Genomic DNA, 25,890 nt, shown 5'->3' on the forward strand with positions numbered 1-25,890 from the left:
GGAGTGCTCTCTGTCGTTCATGTGAACAATATTCCTGTTCCTGGGAGCCACCTTTGAAAGAATTTTTTGCCCTATAAGTGGGATGCATGTGGGACTTTTTCCATCTCAAATCACTCTGACTTTGGATAACCACGTTTCATAGTTTGGGCAGATGGGTTTCAGCTAATTGAAGGTGACACCTTAGTCACAGCTATCAGCAAAATTTGTTTAAAAATTGTATTGCTTCTTTCCATCCCTTCTGGAATTGTCCCTCACAGAGCAGCTGGAGGGGGGTCTGTGGGATGTCCATGTGCAACACCTCAGCCAATGTTTCGAATATCATATCCCAATACTCCCTCCACTTTGACCACGACCAGAATATATGTAAATAATGACCAATTGATTTGACACAGTCTTTCCAGTAACTACTTGCAGAGGAGGAACCAATTCTTACAGTAATACGTGGTGTTCTGAAGTAGCTCGGAATGAGCTTCCTTTTATATTCCCTCAGTATATTTGGGTAGATGACGAGATCGGTCTCAGGAAAAGTTTTATTCCATTCTTCCATTGGTATCTCCTGTTGCAGTTCAAACTCCCATTTCCTTTTAATGTGTAAGGAATTTCCGGACACCATGGAGAGCAACGTCTGATATGTACAGGATATTACGTTTCCCCCAGTGACACCTCGCTGAATGTTGACAAAGTACAACTCTATTGGAAATGGGACTTATTACTTTGTTTAAGACTTCGGATGCAAACAAGCAGCTGTTAAATCTTACGAGCGGCCAACGCTCATTACGCCTCACGATATCTCGCTAGGCGTTCCAATCTGGATCCCGTCCTCAATGGGCGGGATCCAGATTAACATATTCAATTGAGTAGTTAGTCTCACTTGAATATGCCTGTGCCGGAGTTACCCAATGCGTGGGATCGAAAGCCGCAGGGTGGTACCCTGGTGCTCCCGATGCCATCCAGGCACCGTGGCACTGCCAGCCTAGCTTTGCCACCTGGGCACTCTGGATGGGGTGCAGGGGGCTGGAGGACCCCTTAATTGGTAAGTTGGGGCATTGGGGGGAGGGGGATGTCCAGAGGCCATGGTGGGGGGGGGGGGGGTTCAGAGATCAGGGTGCCATTTAAAAATGGCGAGTTTAGCTCGATAGTGCAGGAAATGATTCTAAATGAGGGCTCGGTGAGGCATTCCTTGCCGAGGCCCAAAAAAGCAGTTCTGTTCAATAGCAGAGTCGTTCTTGGTGCTGCAAGCCCTGGAAACCATCTTTTTTTTTTGAAAATATTTTATTGAGGCATTTATAATTTTAACATTTTAAACAGCAGAGAGACACTGGAAACACCTGCTAAACGTGTCCAAAATGGGAGTCTGTTTCTTCTCCATGAAATTGTGCCCTTCATGTTTGCAAAGAAAATGTCTGATCTGTAGGTATGCTAAAAGTGTCAGTATTTGGCAGGGCAAATTCCCCCCTGATCTGCTCAAATGATTTTGATCTGCTGAAATATCTGGTGAAGGAAGGTGAGACCATATTGAGGCCATTTCTTAAAAAGTTCTTATCGTGCATGGAGAGTATTAAATATTTTATAGACCCAATAGTGGTCAGAGCCGAGATTGAACCAGGTAAATGGAATGATTTCTGAATTTCTTTCCAAATATTGTTAGTCAATCTGGCATTCACTCATTCTGCAATCCTTTATGCTGTTACCCAGAAATGGCAGTGCTGTTAATGGAAGTTGGGACACAGGTTTCTCCAGGTTCAGCCACCGTGTGTCTCCTCTGTCTGTTAACCAAGCTGTCACAGATTATAGTTGAGCTGCTCAAAAACCGGATTTAAAATTGGGAAGTGCGGAACCTCCTTCCAACTTGGTGAGCGGTAATGTTTGAAAATCGCACTCTGGTCGTTTTCTCACCGCGTGAAACGGGAGATCAGACGATGCAGCAAATTGAATGTAGATTCTGGAATCTTAACAGTGAACATCTGGAACAGGGACAACAATCTGGGGAGGTCATTCATCCGAATAACTTCAATCCGCCCTTACAGAAAGAAGGGTCGGCTCAGCCACCCATCCAGATTACTCTTCATAATGTTAATGATGCAAGTGTAATTTGCTCCATATTCTATTGATTGATGGTGGGCCAAGAATACTGAGATGGGTTTGATCCCGACCCTGGGTCACTGTCCATGTGGAGTTTGCACATTCTCCCCATGTCTGCGTGGGGCTCGCTCCCATAAAGATGTGCAGGTAGGTGAATTGGCCAAGCTAAATTGGCCGTTAATTGGGAAAAAAATAATTTGGTGCTCTAAATTTTAAAAAAATTAATACTAAGATATTTAGTGGCCTGACTGAGTAATTTAAAGGCACTTTGTAACATCCAAGTTAAAGAGTCTGCAACTTAAACAGTTTCATTTCATTCCCACTGATATCTGAGACATTCCCACTGATATCTGAGACATTCCCACTGATATCTGAGACAATCTCACCACTGCTTTAACACCGCCCTCCCTCATCATGTCTCTGAAGCAGACCCTCTACATCACAAACCTCGGGCAGCTAAGTAGGGAATCGCATGGTCGGCAGTGTGCCATCCGACACGGGATATGTCTCTCCATCCGCTCATCCTCCGAGAGGCTTGCGGTGATGCCCCGTCCCTCTGCAGCCTCCCATGCCGATGTAAAGGTCTTGCTTCCATCCTCAAGATGGACTCTCAGCATCGGCGGGTAAGGTGTTTTAAATCTTCTGTCCTTCTCCTTCAGCTGCTTCTTCATATCCGCATATCTGTGTCTTTTCCGCTGCTAATCCGGTGAGTAGTCCTGATCCAACCTGACTCGCCTTCCTTTCAATTGTAGGTTTTTCTAGCCCCCCTCCCCCCCACCCCCAAGCCTGGGTGAGAACAAACTGTTTCATCTGGAGCTGAGAAATTTCACCACAAATGATCTTGGGGTGAATTAGCATGATGACTTTTGTTACAATGATCTGTGAGCCCACTCTAGCTGTAGTGGGAAATCGACCGGGAGTTTAAGCAGGACCTTGAGAAAGCTTTCGACCCAGTGGATAATGTCCCGCCTACTGAGTTTCTGGCAACCCATAAATTTGCAGGTTGTTCCGTCTCCTGAAATATTTGAGGTTCTGACATCTGTCCTCTAACTGCCTGTCTCTCCGGAGTAAATAGGAAAGGAACCTGAATCTGTGAATGTTCCTATCATTAACCGTACTAATTCTGTTCTCAGGCTGGACTACCCTCTTTCCCAAACTGCTGACAGCTTGTTCCAGTTCTGAGACTGAATTTTTCATTGTTCCAAGGGCGTCATTAATGTCTTTTCTGAATTTTCTCAGCTCAGTCAGGATAGTCTCAGCTCAGACTTCTCCAGACCTGAATGAGGTGTTGGGACGGGCCCATTGCTGCCATGTGGAGAGGGGCTGAGGCTTCTTAATTCATTATTTCTGTCTTCCTTAAGCAGTTTCCATTCATCTCTCTTCCATCTTGAACTTTGTCTCATTTTGTGTCTATATCTACACTCGATAAGTATTTATGGGTGCGTTAATTAGTGGATGGAGGTGGATACTTGTTAGGGGTGAATGGAACAGCATTCAACAGGCAGGCATTGGGTTCTCTAGCTCCCTCTGGTCTGTAATCACTTGTGAACTCGCTGGTGTGTCAGCAGATGGGATGACTGAGTGAATCCCTTGTCACACTCAGAGCAGATAAACGGCTTCTCACCGGTGTGAACTCGCTGGTGTCTCTGCAGGTTGCATAACTGACTGAATGCCTTCCCACACTCAGAGCAGATGAATGGCCTCTCCGCAGTGTGAACTCGCTGGTGCTTCCGCAGGTGAGATGAATTAATGAATGCTTTCCCACACTCAGTGCAGGTGAACAGTCTCTCCCCAGTGTGAATCCGTCGGTGTATCAGTAAATTGGATGAATGACTGAATCCCTTCCCACACTCAGGACAGGTGAACGGCCTCTCCCCAGTGTGAACTCGTCGGTGTGTCAGCAAGCCAGATGAATTAATGAATCCCTTACCACACTCAGGACAGGTGAATGGCCTCTCCCCAGTGTGAACGTGTTGGTGTGTCAGTAAGTTGGATGAATGACTGAATGCCTTCCCACACTCAGAGCAGGTGAACGGCCTTCTCCTCGTGTGAAGTTGCCAGTGCTTCAGGAAGCTGGATGAATTAGTGAAACCCTTCCCACACTCAGAGCAGGTGAACGGTCTCTCCCCAGTGTGACTGCGTTGATGAATTTCTAGCACAGAGGGGGATCTGAATCTTTTCCCACAGTCACCACATTTCCACGGTTTCTCCATGGTGTGGGTCTGATTGTGTCTCTCCAGGTTGGACAATCAAATGAAGCCTCATGCACACACAGAACACATGTACTCTCCCTGCTGTGATTGGGTTGCTGTTTTTTCTGGCGGTGTAACTGGTAAAGTCTCGTTCTACAGACAGTGCACTGGGGCACAGTCACTTTGGGTGTGTGCGGCTTGGTGCTTTTCCAGTTATACTGATGTTTAAAATATTTTGAAACGCTTAGAATGCACAAACATTTCTCTTTCTAGATTCAAAGGCCGATGATATTCAGGTCCTGATGCAACGATGACTCTGGCAGATCTTGACTCAACATCCAATCTAATGTCCTGTAACAGGAGATTACAAAAGTCATCACTGTCAGTTGTGGATAGAAATTCAAACACACAATTCTAGCTTGTAATAATAATAATCTTTATTGTCACAAGTAGGCATACATTAACACTGCAATGAAGTTGCTGTGAAAAGCCCCTAGTCACCACATTCCGGCGCTTGGTCGGGTACACGGAGGGAAAATTCAGAATGTCCAAATTACCTAACAGCACGTCTTTCGGGAGTTGTGGGAGAAAACCAGAGCACCCGGACAAAACCCGCGCAGACATAGGGAGAATGTGCAGACTGCACAGACAGTGACTCATGCTGGGAATCGAACCTGGGACCCTGATGCTGTGAAGCAACAGTGCAAACACTATGGAATATTCTTACCTCTCTTATTCCCCAAAGTCTGTAAATCTCCATCCCACACACTCTCCCTCCATTCTCACTCTGCTGTATCTAATCTTCACCCTCCCAATTCTACTGAAGGTGCTGATTCAGGCTGATTGACAGATCCATGCTCACTGCTTCCTGTCATGGACACAGTGACCTGAAAATCTTCATGCAGGCGGCCAGACAGATATATGTCAATATTACGAGGCACAAAATGTGTTTAATATGCAGACTGTATTCACTTCCTTTCCATTCAGTTGCTCCAAGTCGCCAATGTCCCCGCAGAACGAGAAAAGAAATGGAAAGGGAGAATCATTGATTTCCTCGCACAGAGGAAGAAGCTCAGTGTCCAGCTTCCGGGATGTGACGTCACAATATAGCCCAGCCAAAATCAGCCAATAGGAATCATACCGCTCCAGATGACGTCAACAGGTTCCAGCGCGCAGGCGCGGGACCCCCGGCAGCAACCCATTGTTCTCCCTCCGTTTGCCCCTCCTCGAGACAAGGTTTCCAGGCAACCGTCTGACGGCACCGGCTGGAGCGAGAAGCCGCTCCATGATCTCCTCTTCCCCCGTGCGGGACTGCGCATGTCCAAGGAAGAGGGGAAGATGAGGTGGGGTGCTGGGGTGGAAATGTCATGCTGACGCGTTGACCAATGGAACGCCTGGGCGACCGGAAGGACTCTGGTGCCTCAGCCAATCTTAGCGGGCTTTGTGTGAGTGAAAATTGAGCTCACACAGACTGAAACCTCCTCTTGTCTCGAACATTTGTGAATAAAACACTTTCTTTTCTGCCCCTTTCCATTTCGTTTCTCATTGTGACCTTCAATTGGTCACTTGCAGCAACTGAAGGGAAAGGAAGTGAATAATGAATACATTTTATTGCAGAGCCAGTAATAATATCTAATCTATACCAGATAATAACACGAGATTTCTCTGTCTGATATCACTTTACTGTCCCCTTAAATGTCAGCCATCTCCTGGGGAAACCAGCCCTTTCATTGTGAACATTCGGAAATAGACCATCTTTTTAGCCAGATAAATAAATGTGTCGAGCTGAGGGAGCAAAGGATGTCAAGGTCTATAAGCGACGGAGAGAGAGAGAGAGACCTGGTCTAACCTTTCCAGAGGCAGCACCTGCCCTGGATTCACTTCCTTTCCCTTCAGTTGCTGCAAGTTGCCAATTAAAGGTCAGAATGAGCAAATAAATAGAAAGGGGGAGAAAAGAAAGTGTTTTACTCCCAGATTTTGGAGACAGGAGGAAGTTTCTGTCTGTGTGAAGCTAACCTTTTATTCATACAAATTCCCGCTCTGATTGGCTGGAGTACGGGTCCTTCCGGTCTTCCAATTCTTTCCATTGGACAATGCCTAAGTAGGACGGTCAGGTTGTTGGCTTTTTCCTGCACAGGCGCAGCTGCCGCTCTCCCTTGGACATGCGCAGTCCCGGGCCGCTCGTGCGGCGGATGGAGCGTTTCCCCAGAGCGGGGGGCTATGGGAACCGCAGATGCCATTACTCATCCGGAGCCCAGTCTCCAAACTCCTGGGACTGGAATGATGGGGTTGGGGGGCAATGACCTCACAAAGTACATGTGGGTAGTCACCGGATTTGACTGTGACGCTCTCCTTAACAAAACAGTTTGTTAACTTCAGGTGTGAAGATTTTAGACACCCGGGTGACATATTGGGGAGGGCAATAGGTGAGAGTGAAACTGAACCCGAGAGTCAACACCTTCAGGGGAGGAGAATTGCTGGATATTGGCATGAATTAGTGTACATTGGTTGGGGCTGGTTTAGCACACTGGGCTAAATAGCTGGCTATTAAAGCAGACAAAGGCAGACCAGCAGCACGGTTCAATTCCCGTACCAGCCTCCCCGAACAGGCGCCGGAATGTGGCAATAACCTCTATTTGTGACAAAAAGCGATTTTCATTTCATTTTATTGAGAGTGTGTTGGGGACAGAGATTTATTGTTTGAGGGAGATGAATGTTTTATGACAGCTTGAATTGACAGTTTTAGGTTTCTACACCTTACTTGGTGATTTAATGGCGTGCATATTGTAATTGATGATATGGAAAGATGTGTCATTTGAAACATGGAAGTCTGGCAATATCTGGTTTGAGAGAAACATGAAATGAAAAAATGAAAATCGCTTATTGTCACAAGTAGGGTTCAATGAAGTTACTGTGAAAAGCCCCTAGTCGCCACATTCCGGCGCCTGTTCGGGGAGGCTGGTACGGGAATTGAACCGTGCTGCTGGCCTGCCTTGGTCTGCTTTAAAAGCCAGTGATTTAGCCCAGTGTGCGAAACCAGCTAAACATGAGAGAATGGAGGGAAATATCCCACAAAGGGTTCACAGCAGCTGCAAAGAGCAGGATTATAAAATGTAGATTCTCCCAAGCAGGCTTAGCAAACACACAGGATTTTTGTATGAAGCTAAAAACAATGGCTCATACCTTCATTGAAGGTAACTATCTTAGTAAGCATCTGGAAAAGCATGGATGAGAGTTTCAGTTGAGCTAGGTGATAAATGTAAACCTTTCAAGTTATAACCAAGTGGATTTTTAGCATACAGCTAAAAGCAATGTTTCACACCTTCATTGAAATTAACTATCTTAGTAAGCAGCTAGAAAGGAAAGGATGAGATTCAGTTGAATTTGGTGACAATTCTAGGTGTGAAATTCTGCTAACACCAGGTAAATTAAAAGAAAACTGGAGACTATCAGTCTATGAGAAACATAATTTAGAGCCAAAATCAAAGTCAAAATTATGAGCTGAGGACACAATTGGAAAATAAAACTAATGAAATGACAGGAACCAAACCAAATTCACACCCCTATTGAAACCAAAGCATTTTTGAATATCACAAAGGACACTGTAATCAGATCTGAGGGCTGAGGCCATGCCCAAAATGAATACTTAGTCATGTTAGAAATATTCAGATTAAAGGTATCTTTTACAATCCAAGGGAAATAAGAATTACTTTACAATGAAGTCTTAAAAACTTAAATAACTGTTAGAAAAATATATAAACCCGAAGAAAGGGTACAGTCAGCAGAGCCAGCTCTCACAGCTCGGTACATGGGAAAGATAGGACATAGCAACCGAGCTCACCAGCGAATACATCTAAAGAAGACCAGATTTTAAAAAGAAGACTGATTGACAAGTTGGGCCTGAAGGTCCCTTCAACCAACCAGAAGGATCCAGAAGCAAGATCTTTTTACTTTTCTGTAAAGACAGTGATTGCATCTTTTAAAAAGAAAAAATAAATAAATAAATAAAATAACTTAAAAGTTTTAACCTGAAACAGTGGTTATTAGCCTACTTTACTTACTTAGCAATGCAGGACCCAGGATATCAATGCTACTAAGGGGTAAGTAGGTAAAATTCTTCGTTGAAGGTATGGGTTATACCGGGGGATAACTTGAAAATATAGTTTGACCTGAATAGAATATAGAACATTACAGTGCAGTATAGGCCCTTCGGTCCTCGATGTTGCGCCGACCTGTGAAACCACTCTAAAGCCCATCTACACTATTCCCTTATCGTCCATATGTCTATCCAATGACTATTTGAATGCCCTTAGTGTTGGCGAGTCCACTACTGTTGCAGGCAGGGCATTCCATGCCCTTACTACTCTCTGAGTAAAGAACCTACCTCTGACATCTGTCCTATATCTATCTCCGCTCAATTTAAAGCTATGTCCCCTCGTGCTGGACATGACCATCCGAGGAAAAAGGCTCTCACTGTTCACCCTATCCAATCCTCTGATCATCTTGTATGCCTCAATTAAGTCACCTCCTAACCTTCTTCTCTCTAACGAAAACAGCCTCAAGTCCCTCAGCCTTTCCTCATAAGATCTTCCCTCCATACCAGGCAACATTCTGGTAAATCTCCTCTGCACCCTTTCCAATGCTTCCACATCCTTCCTCTAATGCGGCGACCAGAATTGCACGCAATACTCCAAATGCGGCTGCACCAGAGTTTTGTACAGCTGCAACATGACCTCATGGCTCCGAAACTGAATCCCTCTACCAATAAAAGCTAACACACCGTACGCCTTCTTAACAACCTTCTCAACCTGGGTGGCAACTTTCAGGGATCTATGTACATGGACACCGAGATCTCTCTGCTCAAGCCTGCATCGGAGTCAGGGAGTGAGTCAGGAGATACTTCGAGTGGATAGGAGATATGCGGAGGCCCCGGACGCTGGACTCCTGAGGGACCGTCGGAAATTCAAGGCAGATTTGGTGAGTTGTTGACCACAGGGAGGGCGGTGGAGCAGTTGAGGGCAAGGGGGTCTACGAATATGGGGAAAAGGCGAGCAGGATGTTGGTCCACCAGCTTAGGAAGAGAGAAGTGGCCAGGGAGATTGGGGGAGTAAGGAATAGAGAGGGCGACATGGTGTTGGACCCAGGGGGGGTGAACAACGTTTTTAAAGAATTTTATAGTAAATGATATGAGTCGGAACCCCCGCCTGGTATAGAAGGGATGAGGCGATTCCTAGATCAGTTGGGTTCCCAAGGGTGGAGGAGGACCTGGTGGAGGGGCTGGGGGCCCCGTTTGAGGCAGAGGAAATTGTTAAAGGACAGGAGGGTATGCAGTCGGGCAAGGCTCTGGGGCCGGACGGTTACCCGGTAGAATTCTATAAGAAGTTCTCAGAGGTGTTGTGCCCACTGCTGATGAGAACCTTTAATGAGGCTAAAGAGAGGGGAATCCTCCCCCCAACAATGTCACAGGCCTCGATTTCACTCATCCTTAAACGAGAAAAGGACCCAGAGCAATGTGGGTCATATAGGCCGACCTCGCTTTTGAACGTAGATGCCAAGCTGATGGCTAAGATTTTGGCCACTAGGATAGAGGACTGTGTCCCGGGGGTGATAGGGGGGACCAAAACGGATTTGTTAAGGGTAGACAGCTCAATGCTAACGTTCGGAGACTTTTGAATGTAATTATGTTGCCCTCAGAAGGAGAGGAGGCAGAGGTGGTGGTTGCGATGGACGCGGAGAAGGCTTTTGATCGGGTAGAGCGTGAGTATCTTTGGGAGACGCTGGGAAGGTTTGGGGAGGGCTTCGTCGACTGGGTGCGATTGCTGTATCAGGCGCCGGTAGCGAGTGTGTGCACGAACCGGCTGAGGTCGGGGTACTTTAAGCTACACCGAGCGACGAGGCAGGGGTGCCCCCTCTCCCCGTTCGCCCTGGCTATAGAGCCGTCAGCCATGGCGCTCAGAGCATCAAGGAAGTGGCAAGTGGCAGGGGCTGTTTCGGGGGGTGGGGGGGGGGGGGGTGGAGAGGTTTCGCTGTACATGGACGATCTGCTCTTGTACATCTCGGACCCGGTGGAGGGGATGGAGGAGGTTGTGCAGATCTTGGGGGAATTTGGCAGTTTCTCGGGGTACAAATTAAATATGGGAAAAAGTGAATTGTTCGTGATCCAGGCAAGGGGGCAGGAGAGGAGACTGAAGGGGCTGCCACTCAGGATGGTAGAGAGGAGCTTTCGCTACCTGTGAACACAGGTGGCTCGGAAATGGGAGGCATTACACAGGCTCAAGCTAACCCGGCTGGTGGAGCAAATGGAGGGGGACTTTAAAAGATGGGATATGCTCCCGCTATTGCTGGCGGGGAGGATGCAGACCGTAAAAATGACGGTGCTCCCCAGATTTTTGTTTGTCTGCCAGTGCCTCCCTGTCTTCATCCCTAAGGCCTTTTTCAAGCGGGTAAACAAGATTATTTTGGGCTTTGTATGGGCGAATAAAACCCCGCGGGTGAAGAAAATGTTGTTGGAGTGCAGTTGGGGGGAGGGTGGGTTGGCGCTGCCGAACTTCTGCAACTACTACTGGGTGGCGAATATAGCGATGATTAGGAAGTTGGTAATGGGGGAGGGGTCGGCATGGGAGCGGATGGAGGCGGCGTCATGCAAAGGCACCAGTTTGGGAGCACTGGTAACGGCACCTCTGCCGTTCTCGCCGGCCCGGTACTCCATTAGCCCGGTGGTGGTGGCGGCATTGAGGATCTGGGGGCAATGGAGGAGGTAGAAGAAGGTGGAGTGTGCGTCAGTAGGACCCCAATTTGCAACAACCACAGGTTCGCGCCGGGCATGATTAATGGCGGGTTCCGAAGTTGGCAGACAGTATGAATTAGGAGGGTGAGAGATCTATTCATAGATGGGAGTTTTCCCAGTCTGAAGGTGCTGGAGGACAAGTTCAAGCTGCCGCCGGGGAATGGTTTCAGATATTTACAAGTCCGGGACTTTCTGAGGAAACAGGTGTTGGCTTTCCCGCTGATCCCACTACGGGGGATACAGGACAGAGTAGTGTTCGGTACCTGGGTGAGGGAGGGGCAAGTGTCGGATATCTATCAGGAGTTGTTGGAGGCAGAGGAGACCCCGGTGGAGGAACTGAAGGGCAAGTGGGAGGAGGAGCTAGGTGGGGAGTTAGAGGCGGGTCTGTGGGCGGACGCCCTAAGCAGGGTTAATTCCTCCTCATCATGTGCCAGGCTCAGTCTAATACAGTTTAAGGTGGTACACCGGGCACACATGACGGCGGCGAGGATGAGCAAGTTTTTCGGAGTAGAAGATAGATGTGCGGGAAGCCCAGCAAACCATGTCCACATGTTTTGGGCGTGGGTGCAGAGTCCAGAGATAGCGATCTTTGGAGTATCAGAAGACCCGGGAGTTCAGGGAGTGAAATAGGCCAATATTTTGGCCTTTGCCTCCCTGGTAGCCCGGAGACGGATCCTCTTACTGTGGAGGGACTCGAAGCCCCCCGAGTGTGAAGACTTGGGTCAGTGACATGGCTGGGTTTCTCTCATGGCTGGAGAAAATAAAGTTTGCCTTGAGGGGGTCAATGCTGGGGTTCTCTCACACACAGCAATGTGATAAAGGGCAGATGATCTGTTTTTAGTGATATTGACCAGGACACCGGGGATAACTCCCCTGCTTTTCTTCAAAATAGTGGCTGTGCGAACTTTTACACCCACCTGAGGGGGGCAGACAGGGCCTCAGTTTAACATCTTATTTGAAAGAAGCTGTTCTGACAGTGCAGCACTCCTCAGTGCTGGGACCAGGAATGTTGGATGTGATTTTTGTCCTCAGGTTCCTGGTGTGGGATTTGAACCCACAACCTTCTGACCCAGAGGTGAGAGCGCTGCCCCCTGAGCCATGGCTGACACTATAAACAATACAAAGTTAAAAAGGAAAGTTATCCTTTAAAAACCCCACCCTTTGCCTCCAGTGCCTAAATCTAATAATAAAAACTCCAGTATAAATAACATGGATTTGACTGACAAATGTTGGTTTAGAACCACAAATTTCGACTTCCCATTTGAGCCTCGGTCGGGCACCTTTCTGTCTCTATTGCTCGTGTCAATGACAGGCAGGAGACGGAGCTGAGGCTGAATTTAGCTGAGAATAACGGGGCCTGCGCACCAGATGGGCGTCGCACTAATAGAGAGACAGGGAGGTGCTGGAGGGCTGACTGGGAAATGGGCCTCCGACCGATTGTTATATCGGTCACTCAGTTAAAGCGAAACCTGTCTCTTTAAATACATATACAGGGAAGAGGCTGCAATGAAATCTGTCCCTTTTAACCTGCACAAAAGCAGGAGGCTCAGATTCACAGGTTGCAGGAGGAGACCATTTGGCCCATTTTGTCCCTGCTATCTCTTTGAGAGGACTCTCCCATTCATCCAACTGCTATGCTCTTTCCCCACAGCCCTGCAAATTCTTCCCATTCAAGTATTCACCCTTTGAAAAGATACCATTGAATCTGCTTTCAAACAGATCAGAACAACTCACTGTGTCAAATAAAATAAAATCTCATCTCCCCCTCTGGCTTCTTTGCCAATTACCTGAGAGGGACTCACTTTCTGTTAAAGAGCCTGTCAACCGCTCACCCAATTTCCCTAAAGTGCATCAATCTAATCATGAAAAGTCCAGAAAAATCAAATGTTTTTACTGATAAAAGTTTATTAATGAAGCAGAAGGCGGGAAATAAAAGACAAGAAAATGACTTGAGGATCAAAGACAACCAGGGTAAAATGATGTTCACAATGTTCTGACACAAATGGTTTCTCTTTAATTCATCCTGTTCCCTGCCCTCTTTGTGGAACACCTCCGCTCAGTCCTCAAGCATGACCCTGACCTTCCGCTTGATGCCATTAGAATTCACCACCTTGCTCTCATGCTCGCATTTCTGTGCTCGGCCTGCTGCAATGTTCCGGAGAAGCCCAATGCATATCTGTTTGCAAGGAACAGCTTGCAACGAGCTGAGCAAGTGCAACATTTCTTTTGAAGGTTACGTTGACATTAGAGTTCATATAAGCCTTCCATCGTCCGACAGAAGGAATCATAAGTCAAAGCGCAGACCAGTGCAATGATAAGAACAGAATTTGCATACCAACACACACTAAAGAATTTGAAGATGCATCATGACTGATAATGTTGCATATTGAAGATTCACAACCCAATCATCGAACCAAATGTATTGAAGACCCATCCAAACCAATCAGCATATTACAGGGGCAGGAATAGATTGACTTAGACTGATAACAAATTCCTTAACGGTAATAGTTTTAGGGTATTATTTCTATTCTAGAATCATCCTATACGTTTTGCCTAAGAAGCTATCTATTATCTTTCTTTCATATTTTCCATCTCTATTTCTAACCTACGCAGCTGTTTGCTTTGAGCAAAGAAACCATTACTGCTATTGTATTTTGAATTCAAGTCATTCTGTAAATTACTAAGGATAATCTGATTCTCAAAACAGTTTTTTGCAGGCAAGGGCTGAACTGAGAACCTTGTAAGTTCTGTAACAAGAATTTCTGTTATAAATCGATCAATAGATACCAAATAAAATTACTTGGCACCCGAAACTGTTAGACAAGATTCTGCATTGTTAGTTGCATGGTCGGCGTTACTTAATATATGCAATAACAGGAAAGTGTAGATCTTAAACCCTCCCCCCTTTCTCACCAGCTTCAAACCCATCACATTTCTCCCTCTCTTTAGTTCTGAAGTAGAGTTACATTAGACATGAAACATTAACTCTGTTTCTCTCTCCACAGATGCTGTCAGACCTGATGTGTTTTTCCAGTTCTTCATGTATTTATTTTAGATCTACCTGTAATGGGGGAAAAACGCTATTTACTATCCATGATAAAATACATGTCCTGCATCAGCTTTTGTGGATCATTTCAGTGGAAATGTGCTCTCCCAGGCTCAAAGAGCATCAGCCCACTGGAAGCAAAGTTGTGAGACCGACCAGTCCAGCAGAAAGAAACCCTCCGACACTCCCACTTCACCAAGTGTCAGAATAAACATGGTTCAGTCCTGGATGTGATTAACAGCAGCAAAAACAGCAGAATCCAACCTTTGTAATGACTTGAGAACACGTTGATGTGTCTGCAGATGCGGTAACTGAGTGAATCCCTTTCCACACTCAGAGAAGGTGAATGGCCTCTCCCCGGTGTGAACATACTGGTGTCTCAGCATGTGTGCAGACCGAGTGAATCCTTTCCCACACTCAGAACAGGAGACTAACATGGCGCTGAGGTACCAGGTTCGATCCCGGATCTGGGTTACTGTCCATGCGGAGTTTGCACATTCTCCCCGTGTTTGCGTGGGTTTCGCCCCCATAACCCAAAGATGTGCAGCCTAGGTGGACTGGCCACGCTAAATTGCCCCTTAATTGGAAAAAATGAATTGGGTACTTTAAATTTTTAAAAAACATGGCAATGAAGTTACTGTGAAACTCCCCAATTTCCACATTCTGGCGCCTGTTAGGGTACACAGAAGGTGAATTCAGAATGTTCAATTCACCTAACAGCACATCTTTCAGGCATTCTAGAATAAGAGGTAATAGTCTTAGGAAAAGATGGCAAGCATGGTAGCACAGTGGTTAGCACAGTTGCTTCACATCTCCAGGGTCCCAGGTTCGATTCCAGCTTGGGTCACTGGCTGTGTGGAGTCTGCATGTTCTCTCGTGTCTTCGTAGGTTTTGTACGGGTGCTCCGGTTTCCTCCCAGTCCAAAGATGTGCAGGTTATGTGGATTGGCCATGATAAAATGTAGATTGGCCATGATAAATTGCCGTTGGTGTCCAAAAAGGTTAGGTGGGTTTACTGGGTTACGGGGCTGGGGTTGGGGCATGGGCTGGGGTGGGGTGCTCTTTCCAGGGATTGAACATAAGAACTAGGAGCAGGAGTAGGCCATCTGGCCCCTCGAGCCTGCTCCACCATTCAATGAGGCATTAGCTATGAGGAGCGGTTGAATAAACTCGGTTTGTTCTCACTGGAACGAAGGAGGTTGAGGGGAGACCTGATAGAGGTATACAAAATTATGAGGGGCATAGACAGAGTGGATAGTCAGAGGCTTTTCCCCAGGGTAGAGGGGTCAATTACTAGGGGGCATAGGTTTAAGGTGAGAGGGGCAAGGTTTAGAGTAGATGTACGAGGCAAGTTTTTTACGCAGAGGGTAGTGGGTGCCTGGAACTCGCTACCGGAGGAGGTGGTGGAAGCAGGGACGATAGTGACATTTAAGGGGCATCTTGACAGAAGATTGTAGTTTAGTCGGGCAGCATGGTCGGCATGGGCTTGGAGGGCCGAAGGGCCTGTTCCTGTGCTGTACATTTCTTTGTTCTTTGTTCTTTGTTGTTCTTTTCTGGATCCAGCTCCACTTTCCGGCCCGACCACCATAACCCTTAATCCCTTTATTCTTCAAAAAACTATCTATCTTTATCTTAAAAACATTTAATGAAGGAGCCTCTACTGCTTCACTGGGCAAGGAATTCCATAGATTCACAACCCTTTGGGTGAAGAAGTTCCTCCTAAACTCAGTCCTAAATCTATTTCCCCTTATTTTGAGGCTATGCCCCCTAGTTCTGCTTTCACCCGCCAGTGGAAACAACCTGCCCGCATCTATCCTATCTATTCCCTTCATAATCTTATATGTTTCTAAAAGATCCCCCTCATCCTTCTAAATTCCAACGAGTACAGTCCCAGTCTACTCATCCTCTCCTCGTAATCCAACCCCTTCAGCTCTGGGATTAACCTAGTGAATCTCCTTTGCACACCCTCCAGTGCCAGTACGTCCTTTCTCAAGTAAGGAGACCAAAACTGAACAAAATACTCCAGGTGTGGCCTCACTAACACCTTATACAATTGCAGCAGAACCTCCTTAGTCTTAAACTCCATCTCTGTAGCAATGAAGGACAAAATTCCATTTGCCTTCTTAATCACCTGTTGCACCTGAAAACCAACGTTTTGTGACTCATGCACTAGCACACCCAGGTCTCTCTGCACAGCAGCATATTTTAATATTTTATCATTTAAATAATAATCCCTTTTGCTGTTATTCCTACCAAAATGGATAACCTCACATTTGTCAACATTGTATTCCATCTGCCAGACCCTAGCTCATTCACTTAGCCTCTCCAAATCCCTCTGCAGACTTCCAGTATCCTCTGCACTTTTTGCTTTACCACTTATCTTAGTGTCGTCTGCAAACTTGGACACATTGCCCTTGGTCCCCAACTCCAAATCATCTCTGTAAATTGTGAACAGTTGTGGGCCCAACACTGATCCCTGAGGGACACCACTAGCTACTGATTGCCAACCAGAGAAACACCCATTAATCCCCACTCTTTGCTTTCTATTAATTAACCAATCCTCTATCCATGCTACTACTTTCCCCTTAATGTCATGCATCTTTATCTTATGCAACGACCTTTTGTGTGGCACCTTGTCAAAGGCTTTCTGGAAATCCAGATATACCACATCCATTGGCTCCCCGTTATCTACCGCACTGTTAATGTCCTCAAAAAATTCCACTAAATTAGTTAGGCACGACCTGCCCTTTATGAACCCATGCTGCGTCTGCCCAATGGGACAATTTCCATCCAGATGCCTCGCTATTTCTTCCTTGATGATAGATTCCAGCATCTTCCCTACTACCGAAGTTAAGCTCACTGGCCAATAATTACCCGCTTTCTGCCTACCTCCTTTTTTAAACAGTGGTGTCACGTTTGCTAATTTCCAATCCGCCGGGACCACCCCAGAGTCTAGTGAATTTTGGTAAATTATCACTAGTGCATTTGCAATTTCCCTAGCCATCTCTTTTAGCACTCTAGGATGCATTCCATCATGTCCAGGAGACTTGTCTACGTTCAGCCCCATTAGCTTGCCCATCATTACCTCCTTGGTGATAACAAACCTCTCAAGGTCCTCACCCGTCACAGCCTCATTTCCATCAGTCACTGGCATGTTATTTGTGTCTTCCACTGTGAAGACCGACCCAAAAAACCTGTTCAGTTCCTCAGCCATTTCCTCATTTCCCACTATTAAATCTCCCTTCTCAGCCTCTAAAGGACCAATATTTACCTTGGCCACTCTTTTTTGTTTTATGTATTTGTAGAAACTTTTACTATCTGTTTTATATTCTGAGCAAGTTTACTCTCATAATCTATCTTACTCTTCTTTATAACTTTTTTAGTAGCTTTCTGTTGCCCCCTAAAGATTTCCCAGTCCTCTCGTCTCCCACTGATCTTTGCTACTTTGTATGTTTTTTCCTTCAATTTGATACTCTCCCTTATTTCCTTAGATATCCACGGTCGATTTCCCCTCTTTTTACCGTCCTTCCTTTTTGTTGGGATAAACCTTTGCTGAGCACTGTGAAAAATCACTTGGAAGGTTCTCCACTGTTCCTCAACTGTTTCACTATAAAGTCTTTGCTCCCAGTCTACCTTAGCTAGTTCTTCTCTCATCCCATTGTAATCTCCTTTGTTTAAGCACAAAACACTAGTGCTTGATTTTACCTTCTCACCCTCCATCTGTATTTTCAATTCCACCATATTGTGATCGCTCCTTCCGAGAGGATCCCTAACTATAAGATCCTGAATCAATCCTGTCTCATTACACAGGACCAGATCTAGGACCGCTTGTTCCCTCGTAGGTTCCATTACATACTGTTCTAGGAAACTATCGCGGATACATTCTATAAATTCCTCCTCAAGGCTGCCTTGACCGACCTGGTTAAACCAATCAACATGTAGATTAAAATCCCCCATGATAACTGCTGTACCATTTCTACATGCATCTGTTATTTCTTTGTTTATTGCCTGCCCCACCATAATGTTACTATTTGGTTGCCTATAGATTACTCCTATCAGTGACTTTTTCGCCTTACTATTCCTGATTTCCACCCAAATGGATTCAACCTTATCCTCCATAGCACCGATGTCATCCCTTACTGTTGCCCGGATGTCATCCTGAAATAACAGCGCTACACCACCTCCCTTACCATCCACTCTGTCCTTCCGAAAAGTTTGATACCCTCGGATATTTAACTCCCAGTCATGACCATCCTTTAACCATGTTTCAGTAATGGCCACTAAATCATAGTCATTCACGATGATTTGCGCCATCAACTCATTTACCTTATTCCGAATACTACGAGCATTCAGGTAAAGTACCCTTATGTTGGCTTTTTTACCTCTGTTCTGAATCTTAACACCTCGATCAGTAACCTCTCCTAAGTTATATTTCCTCTTAACCTTTCTCCTAATTTTCCTTGTCGCTGAACCCATATCTTCATGTAACAACCTGCCGCGTCGCTTACCATTAATGTTTTCACTTCCCGTTTTATTTCTTTTAGTATTCCTGGTCCTATTCACTGAGCTCCCCTCAGTCACTGTACCTTGTACTGTCGCCCTTTTTGATTTTTGACTATGGCTTCTCTGCCTTACACTCTCCCCCTTACTGCCTTTTATTTCTGTCCCTGTTTTACTACCTTCCAACTTCCTGCATCGGTTCCCATCCCCCTGCCACATTAGTTTAAACTCTCCCCAACAGCTTTAGCAAACACCCCCCCTCGGACATCGGTTCCAGTCCTGCCCAGGTGCAAACCATCCGGTTTGTACTGGTCCCACCTCTCCAGAACCGGTTCCAATGTCCCAGGAATTTGAATCCCTCCCTCTTGCACCATCTCTCGAGCCACGTATTCATCCTCTCTATCCTGACATTCCTACTCTGACTAGCTCGTGGCACTGGTAACAATCCTGAGATTACTACCTTTGAGGTCCTACTTTTTAGTTTAACCCCTAGCTCCCTAAATTCAGTTTGTAGGACCTCGTCCCATTTTTTACCTATATCGTTGTTGCCTATGTGCACCACGACAGCTGGCTATTCACCCTCCCCCCCCCGAATGTCCTGCAGCAGCTCCGAGACATCCTTGACCCTTGCACCAGGGAGGCAACATACCATCCTGGAGTCTCAATTGCATCCGCAGAACCGCCTGTCTATTCCCCTTACAATTGAGTCCCCTATCACTATAGCCCTGCCATTCTTCTTCCTGCCCAGCTGTGCAGCAGAGCTATCCACAGTGCCATGAACCTGGCTGCTGCTGCCTTCCCTGGTGAGCCATCTCACTCAACAGTATCCAAAGCGGTATATCTGTTTTGCAGGGAGATGACCGCAGAGGACACCTGCACTGCCTTCCTACTCTTGCTCTGTCTTTTGGTCACCCATTTACTATCTCCCTCAGTACCTTTCACCTGCGGTGTGACCAACTCGCTAAACGTGCTATCCACGACGTCCTCAGCATCGCGGATGCTCCAAAGTGAGTCCATCCGCAGCTCCAGAGCCGTCAAGCGGTCTAACAGGAGCTGCAACTGGACACACTTCTTGCACGTGAAGGAGCCAGGGACAGTGGACGTGTCTCTGAGCTCCCACATCGCACACGAGGAGCATGACACGGGTCTGAGATCTCCTGCCATGTCTTAAACCTTCGGTTAACTTCAACAACTACAATTTCAACAAAAAAAAACAAAGAAAAAATAAATAAATACACCAATGAAAAGAAACAGAAACACTACTTACCAGTCACTTACCAGGGATAAAAAGCACTTCCTCCCCACCCAGCTACGAATTCCCACCTAGATTGGTGCAGATTCGATGGGCTGAATGCCCTTCTTCTGCACTGTAAATTCTATGATTCCGCCGGGTGCTTCGGTTTCCTCCCACAAGCCCCGAAAGACGTGCTGTTAGATAATTTGGACATTCTGAATTCTCCCTCTATGTGCCCGAACAGGTGCCAAAATGTGGAGCGTGGGGGTTTTTCAGAGTAACTTCATTGCAGTGTTAATATAAGCCTACTTGCGACAATAAAGATTCTTTGAAGAAAGAGGTAACAAATTCTAAAGAGTTGAGGAGAAGCTGCTTCTCCCAAATGGCTGTGAATGCATGGAATTCACTATCCCAGAGTGCGGTGGAGCTGGGACAATGAGTACATTTAGGGAAGAGTTAGACAGATTTTTAATCGGGTTGAAGAATTATACTCGATGGGCCAAATGGCCTAATTCTGCTCCTGTATCTTATGACCTTATGAAAGGGGGAGACATTGATTTGTTCCCAGATGTTGCCCAGAGGAGGAAGTTTTAGTCTGAAATTCATTGTCCCACCTCCACATTGTGACATCACAAAGGAGCTTGTCCTCTGAATCAACCAATCGGAAGAAATCCGCTCCGCGGTGACATCACTGTCCAGCACACAGACGCGGAAGCCCCGCCCCCACCCATTGTTCCCCTTCCGCCACAAATTCCCGAGACAAGTTTTCCAGGCAACCGGCTGACAGTTCCGGCCGTCGGTGATCTCCCCCACCCCATCCCAGGACCCGGGACTGCGCATGTCTAAGGGAAGGGGAATATGCGCATGTGCACCGGAGCTCACTTCCGCTGACCTTACTGCTGAGGTGTTGACCAATAGGATGATTGGAGGACTGGAAGGATTCTGCTTCTCCGCCAATCAGAGCTCCCCATTGTCTCAATGCGGAAGTTGGACATGGAGGTTTCTACCGAGCAAAGCTGTTGTTCCTCCAACCCTGGGTGAGCTTGAGCTGGACACAGACTGAACCTTCCTCCTGTCTCCAATATCTGTGAGTAAAACACTTTCTTTTCTCCCTCTTTCCATTTATTGTCTCATTCTGACCTTCAATTGGTCACTTGCAGCAACTTGAAAGGAAAGGAAGTGAATCCAGGGAGGGTGCAGACTCTGCAAAGGTTGGCCCAGGTCTCTCTCTCTGGCTGTCTGAAAGACATTGACATCCTTTGCTCCCTCAGCTTGACACATTTATTTGTCTGGCTAAAAGGATGGTCTCTTTCCTAATGTTCACAATTAAAGGGCTGGTTTCCCCAGGAGATGGCTGACATTAAAGGGAACAGTAAACAGGACAAATCAAATCCAACCAGTTACTTCCCTTTCGGAATACTCTCCATCATCAGCAAAGTGATGGAAGGAGTCATTAATAGTGCTATCAAGTGGTACTTACTCAGCAAAATCTGCTCACGGACTCTCGGTTTGGGTCCCACCAGGGTCACTCAGCTCCTGACCTCATTACAGCCTTGGTTCAGTCATGGCCAACAGAGCTGAATGGCAGAGGTGAGGTGAGAGTGACTGCCCTTGGTATCAGGGCAGCATTTGACCGAGTATGGCATCAAGGAGCCCCAGCTAAACTGGAGTCAATGGGAATCGGGGAAAACTCCGCTGATTGAGTCATACATGGCACAAAGGAAGATGGTTGTGGTAGTTGGAGGTCAATCATCTCGGTTCCAGGAGATCCTCCGGGCACACTCCTAGGCCCAACCATCCTTAGCTGCTTCATCGATTACCTCCCTTTCACATAAGGCGAGAAGTGGGGATGTTTGTGGATGACTGCACAATGTTCTGCACCATTCGTGACTCTTCAGATAATGAAACAGTCTCTGTCCAAATGCAGCATGACCTGGACAGTATCCAGATGTGGGCTGATAAGTAGCAAGTTACATTTGTGCGACACAAGTGTGACAAGGCAATGACCATCTACAAAGGAGGATCTAACCACCGCCCCTTGAGATTCAATGGCATTATCATCGCTGAATCCTCCACAATCAACATCCTGGGGGTTACCATTGATCAGAAACTGAACTGGACTAGCCATATTAATATGGTGGCCACCAGGGCAGGCCAAATACTACAGTGAGTAACGGACCTTCTGACCCCCAAAGCCTGTCCACCATATACAAGGCACAAGTCAGGCGTGTAATAGAACAATTTATATTTTATTTTGATTTATTGATCATCTCGATTTCCACAACCCTTGTGGGCAGTGGGTTCCTGCTCATGCCCACTTCATGACTAAATAAAATTCTTCCTCAGAATCACCCCATCTCTAATCAGTAAATATACTTGGATGGAGAGTCTCTACTCTTGTACAGGTTGTCGTGAGTTTAGATTTGTTGATCAGCATCAATCAGCACCTTCATAAGAATTGGGAGGGGAAGGAAGTGAATCCAGTCTGTATATTACACACATTTATCGTTCAGTAATATAGACATATATCTGTCTGGCAGCCTCTGTGTCCAGGACAGGAAGCAGTGAGCATGGGCCTGTCAATCAGCCTGAATCAGCACCTTCAGGAGAGTTGGGAGGGTGAATATCAGATACAGCAGAGTGAGAATGGAGGGCGAGTGTGTGTAATGGAGATTTAGAGCATTTACAGAGCATAGATCATAGATCATAGAATTTACAATGCAGAGGGAGGCCATTCGGCCCATCGAGTCTGCGTCGGCTCTTGGAAAGAGCACCCTACCCAAGGTCCACACCTCCACCCTATCTCCATAACCCAGTAACCCCATCCAACACTAAGGGCAATTTAGCATGGCCAATCCACCTAACCAGCACATCTTTGTACTGTGGGAGGAAACCGGAGCACCCAGAGGAAACCCACGGACACACGGGGAGGATGTGCAGACTCCGCACAGGCAGTGACCCAAGCCGGAATCGAACCTGGGACCCTGGAGCTGTGAAGCAATTGTGTGAATCACTATGCTACCGTGCTGCCCTATGATTTTACATTTGAGGGAACGAGAGTCAGCTAGAATCTAGAATTATCTGTTCTGAATTTCTATCCTGTACTGACAGTGATGATTTTTGTAAAATCTTTTTGCAGGAAGTTCGAACGAGAGGGATTTGAGGTGGATATCTCAAATTAAATATCACGTCAAGAACTGACTGAGTCACTCAATCCTTGGGAACCGAATATCATCGACCTTTGAATCTAGAAGGAGAAATGTTTGTCTATTCTGTCTGCTTCAGAGATTTTAAACATCAGTGTGTCTGGAAAAGCCATCGAGACACACATACACACACCCGTGTGAGACTGTTACAGAGCACTGACTGTGGAAAGAGCTTTAATCAGTTACACAGCCTGAAAAAATACTGCACCATTCACAGCAGGGAGAGACTGTGCAGGTGTTCTGTGTGTGGACAATCGTCCAACGCGGTGATACGCAAGATCACCCGGACCATGGAGAAACCATGGAAATGTGAGGACTGTGAGAAAGGATTCAAAGACCGACATGAGCTGGAAAGGCATCAACGCAGTCACACCGGGGAGAGGCCTTTCACCTGCACTCAGTGTGAAAAGGGATTCACTATCATTGGCAACCTGCGGAGACACGAACGAGTTCACACTGGAGAGAGGCCATTCACCTGCTCTGACTGTGGGAAGGGATTCACTCGGTTATGTAACCTGCAGAGCCACCAGAGAGTTCACACCAGGGAGGGGCCATTCATCTGCTCTGTGTGTGGGAAGGGATTCACTCAGTTGCACTACCTGGAGAACCACCAGCGAGTTCACACCGGGGAGAAGCCATTCATCTGCCCTGTGTGTGATAAGCGATTCGCTCAGTTATCCTACCTGCAGAACCACCAGCGAGTTCACACCGGGGAGAGGCCATTCATCTGCACTGTGTGTGATAAGGGATTCACTCGGTTATCCCACCTGAAGATACACCAGAGCGCTCACACCGGGGAGAGGCCATTCATCTGCTCTGTGTGTGATAAGGGATTCACTCAGGCTTCCCACCTGCAGGCACACCAGCGACTTCACACGGGGGAGAAGCCGTACATCTGCACTGTGTGTGATAAGGGATTCACTCAATTATCCGGCCTGCGTAGCCACAATGTCACTCACACCAAGAGCAGGCCCTTTAAATGCTCTGACTGCAGGAGGGGTTTCAAAAGCTCACAGCGACTGATGTCCCACCGGCGCATTCACACTGAGGAGAGACCGTTCAGCTGCTCTCACTGCACAAAGAGGTTTAGAACCTCATCCAACCTGATGAAACACGAGCGAGGTCACACCGGGGAGAGCCCGTTCACCTCTCAAACTGGGAAAAGATTCACTCGGTCATCACTTGCTGAACCACAATCTCACTCACACCAATCAGAGACCCTTTAAATGCTCCGACTGTGGGAGTGGGTTTAAAAGCTCTCGGGTACTGATGTCCCATCAGCGCATTCATACTGAGGAGAGACCGTTCAACTGCTCTCACTGCACAAAGACGTTTCGAACATCATTGCGGAGACACCAGCGAGTTCTCACTGGGGAGAGTTGATTCACCTGCTCTGATTGTGGGAAGAGATTTAGTGATTCATCTGCCCTGTTGACACACCAGCGAGTTCACACTGGAAAGAAGCCATTCACCTGCTGTCATGTGGGGAGGGATTAACTCAGTCGTCCAACATGCTGAGACACCAAAGGGTTCACAAGTGATGACGGGTTGGATTCTGCTGTTATTCCTGCTGTTAATCACATCCAGGACTGAACCTGGAGTGGGTGGAGGGATTTGCTGTCTCATCACATCCTCTGGTGCTCGGATGTGGCGACTCTGGTGAACGACTGCTCCCCGGACCTGGAATACCCGACTGTGAAGTGCCGCCCATACTACCTTCCATGGAGTTCACTTCTGCCATCATCACAGTGGTCTACATCCCACCCCAGGCGGAAGTGAAGAAGGCGCTTGATGAATTGTAACCGCTATAAATAACAATGAAACAGAATACCCGGAGGCCTTGTTCATCGTGGCCGGGGACTTTAACCAGGCCAACCTCAAGAGTGTACTGCCAAAATTCCACCAACACATATCCTGTTCCAATAGGGGCCCCAACAACCTTGACCACTGCTACACAAACATCAAGGGTGCCTGATGATCCATCCCCTGACTGCACTTCGGAAAATCGGACCACAAGACGGTGCTCCTTCTCCCCGCATACAAGCAGAAACGTAAGCGGAAGAATCCGGTTAAGAAGGTCATGCAGGGCAGCATGGTGGTCCCAGGTTCGATCCCGGCTCTGGGTCACTGTCCGTGTGGAGTTAGCACATTCTCCCCGTGTTTGTGGGGGTTTTCACCCCCACAAACCAAAAGGATGTGCAGGGGAGGTGGATTGGCCATTCCAAATTGCCCCTTAACTGGACAAAATGAATTGGGTACTCTAAATTTATTTTGCAAAAAGGTCATGCAAATACTGGTCCGAGGCAATGGAAGAGCTCCTACGTGACTATTTGGAGTCACTGGACTGGTCCATATTCAGGAACTCAGCAGCCAACCTAAACAAGGCACCACATCATAGACTTCATCAGTAAATGTGTAGAAGATTGTGTGTCAAAGAAGGTAGTATGTATGTTATCCAACCAGAAACCATGGTTTAATCGGGAGACTCACTCCCTGCTGAAGGCCAGGCCTGAGGAGTTCAGACAGGCAACCCTGACCTATACAAGAAATCTAGGTTTGACCACCTCTGCAAAGCCATCAGGGACTCCCAAGAGACAATACCAGACTAAGCTAGAGTCACAGACGAACGACATGGACTGTTGTCGATTGTGGCGAGGCTTAAACAACATAATGGGCTAAAAATCAAAGCCGAGTAAATTCTTTAGCAACAGCGCACCCCTTCCTGACAAACTCAATGCATTCCATGCTTATTTCGAGCAGGAAACCAACAAATCATTGTCAACTGCCCCATCAGTCTTCGGCACACCCATACCCACCGTCACAGCAGCACGGTAGCCTTGTGGA

At 46.9% G+C, this 25,890-nt stretch overlaps 2 protein-coding genes across 2 annotated transcripts in view; both read left to right on the plus strand.

The window, feature by feature from the left end:
• LOC140422239 (uncharacterized) overlaps nucleotides 1-25,890 on the plus strand; it is a 262,902-nt gene that overhangs the window by 83,060 nt on the left and 153,952 nt on the right. The window lies entirely within an intron of this gene.
• Nucleotides 20,821-25,890, plus strand: part of LOC140418014 (uncharacterized) — a 110,493-nt gene continuing 105,423 nt past the window's right edge. Inside the window, exons 1-2 of the mRNA XM_072501445.1 lie at nucleotides 20,821-20,927; nucleotides 22,980-24,257. Of these exons, the coding sequence (XP_072357546.1) occupies nucleotides 23,100-24,257 (1,158 nt within the window). The 5' untranslated portion in view covers nucleotides 20,821-20,927; nucleotides 22,980-23,099. The remainder of the gene's footprint in view (nucleotides 20,928-22,979; nucleotides 24,258-25,890) is intronic.

The sequence above is a fragment of the Scyliorhinus torazame genome, chromosome 5 (genome assembly GCF_047496885.1).
Source record: "Scyliorhinus torazame isolate Kashiwa2021f chromosome 5, sScyTor2.1, whole genome shotgun sequence".
In the NCBI taxonomy this organism is placed as follows: domain Eukaryota; kingdom Metazoa; phylum Chordata; class Chondrichthyes; order Carcharhiniformes; family Scyliorhinidae; genus Scyliorhinus; species Scyliorhinus torazame.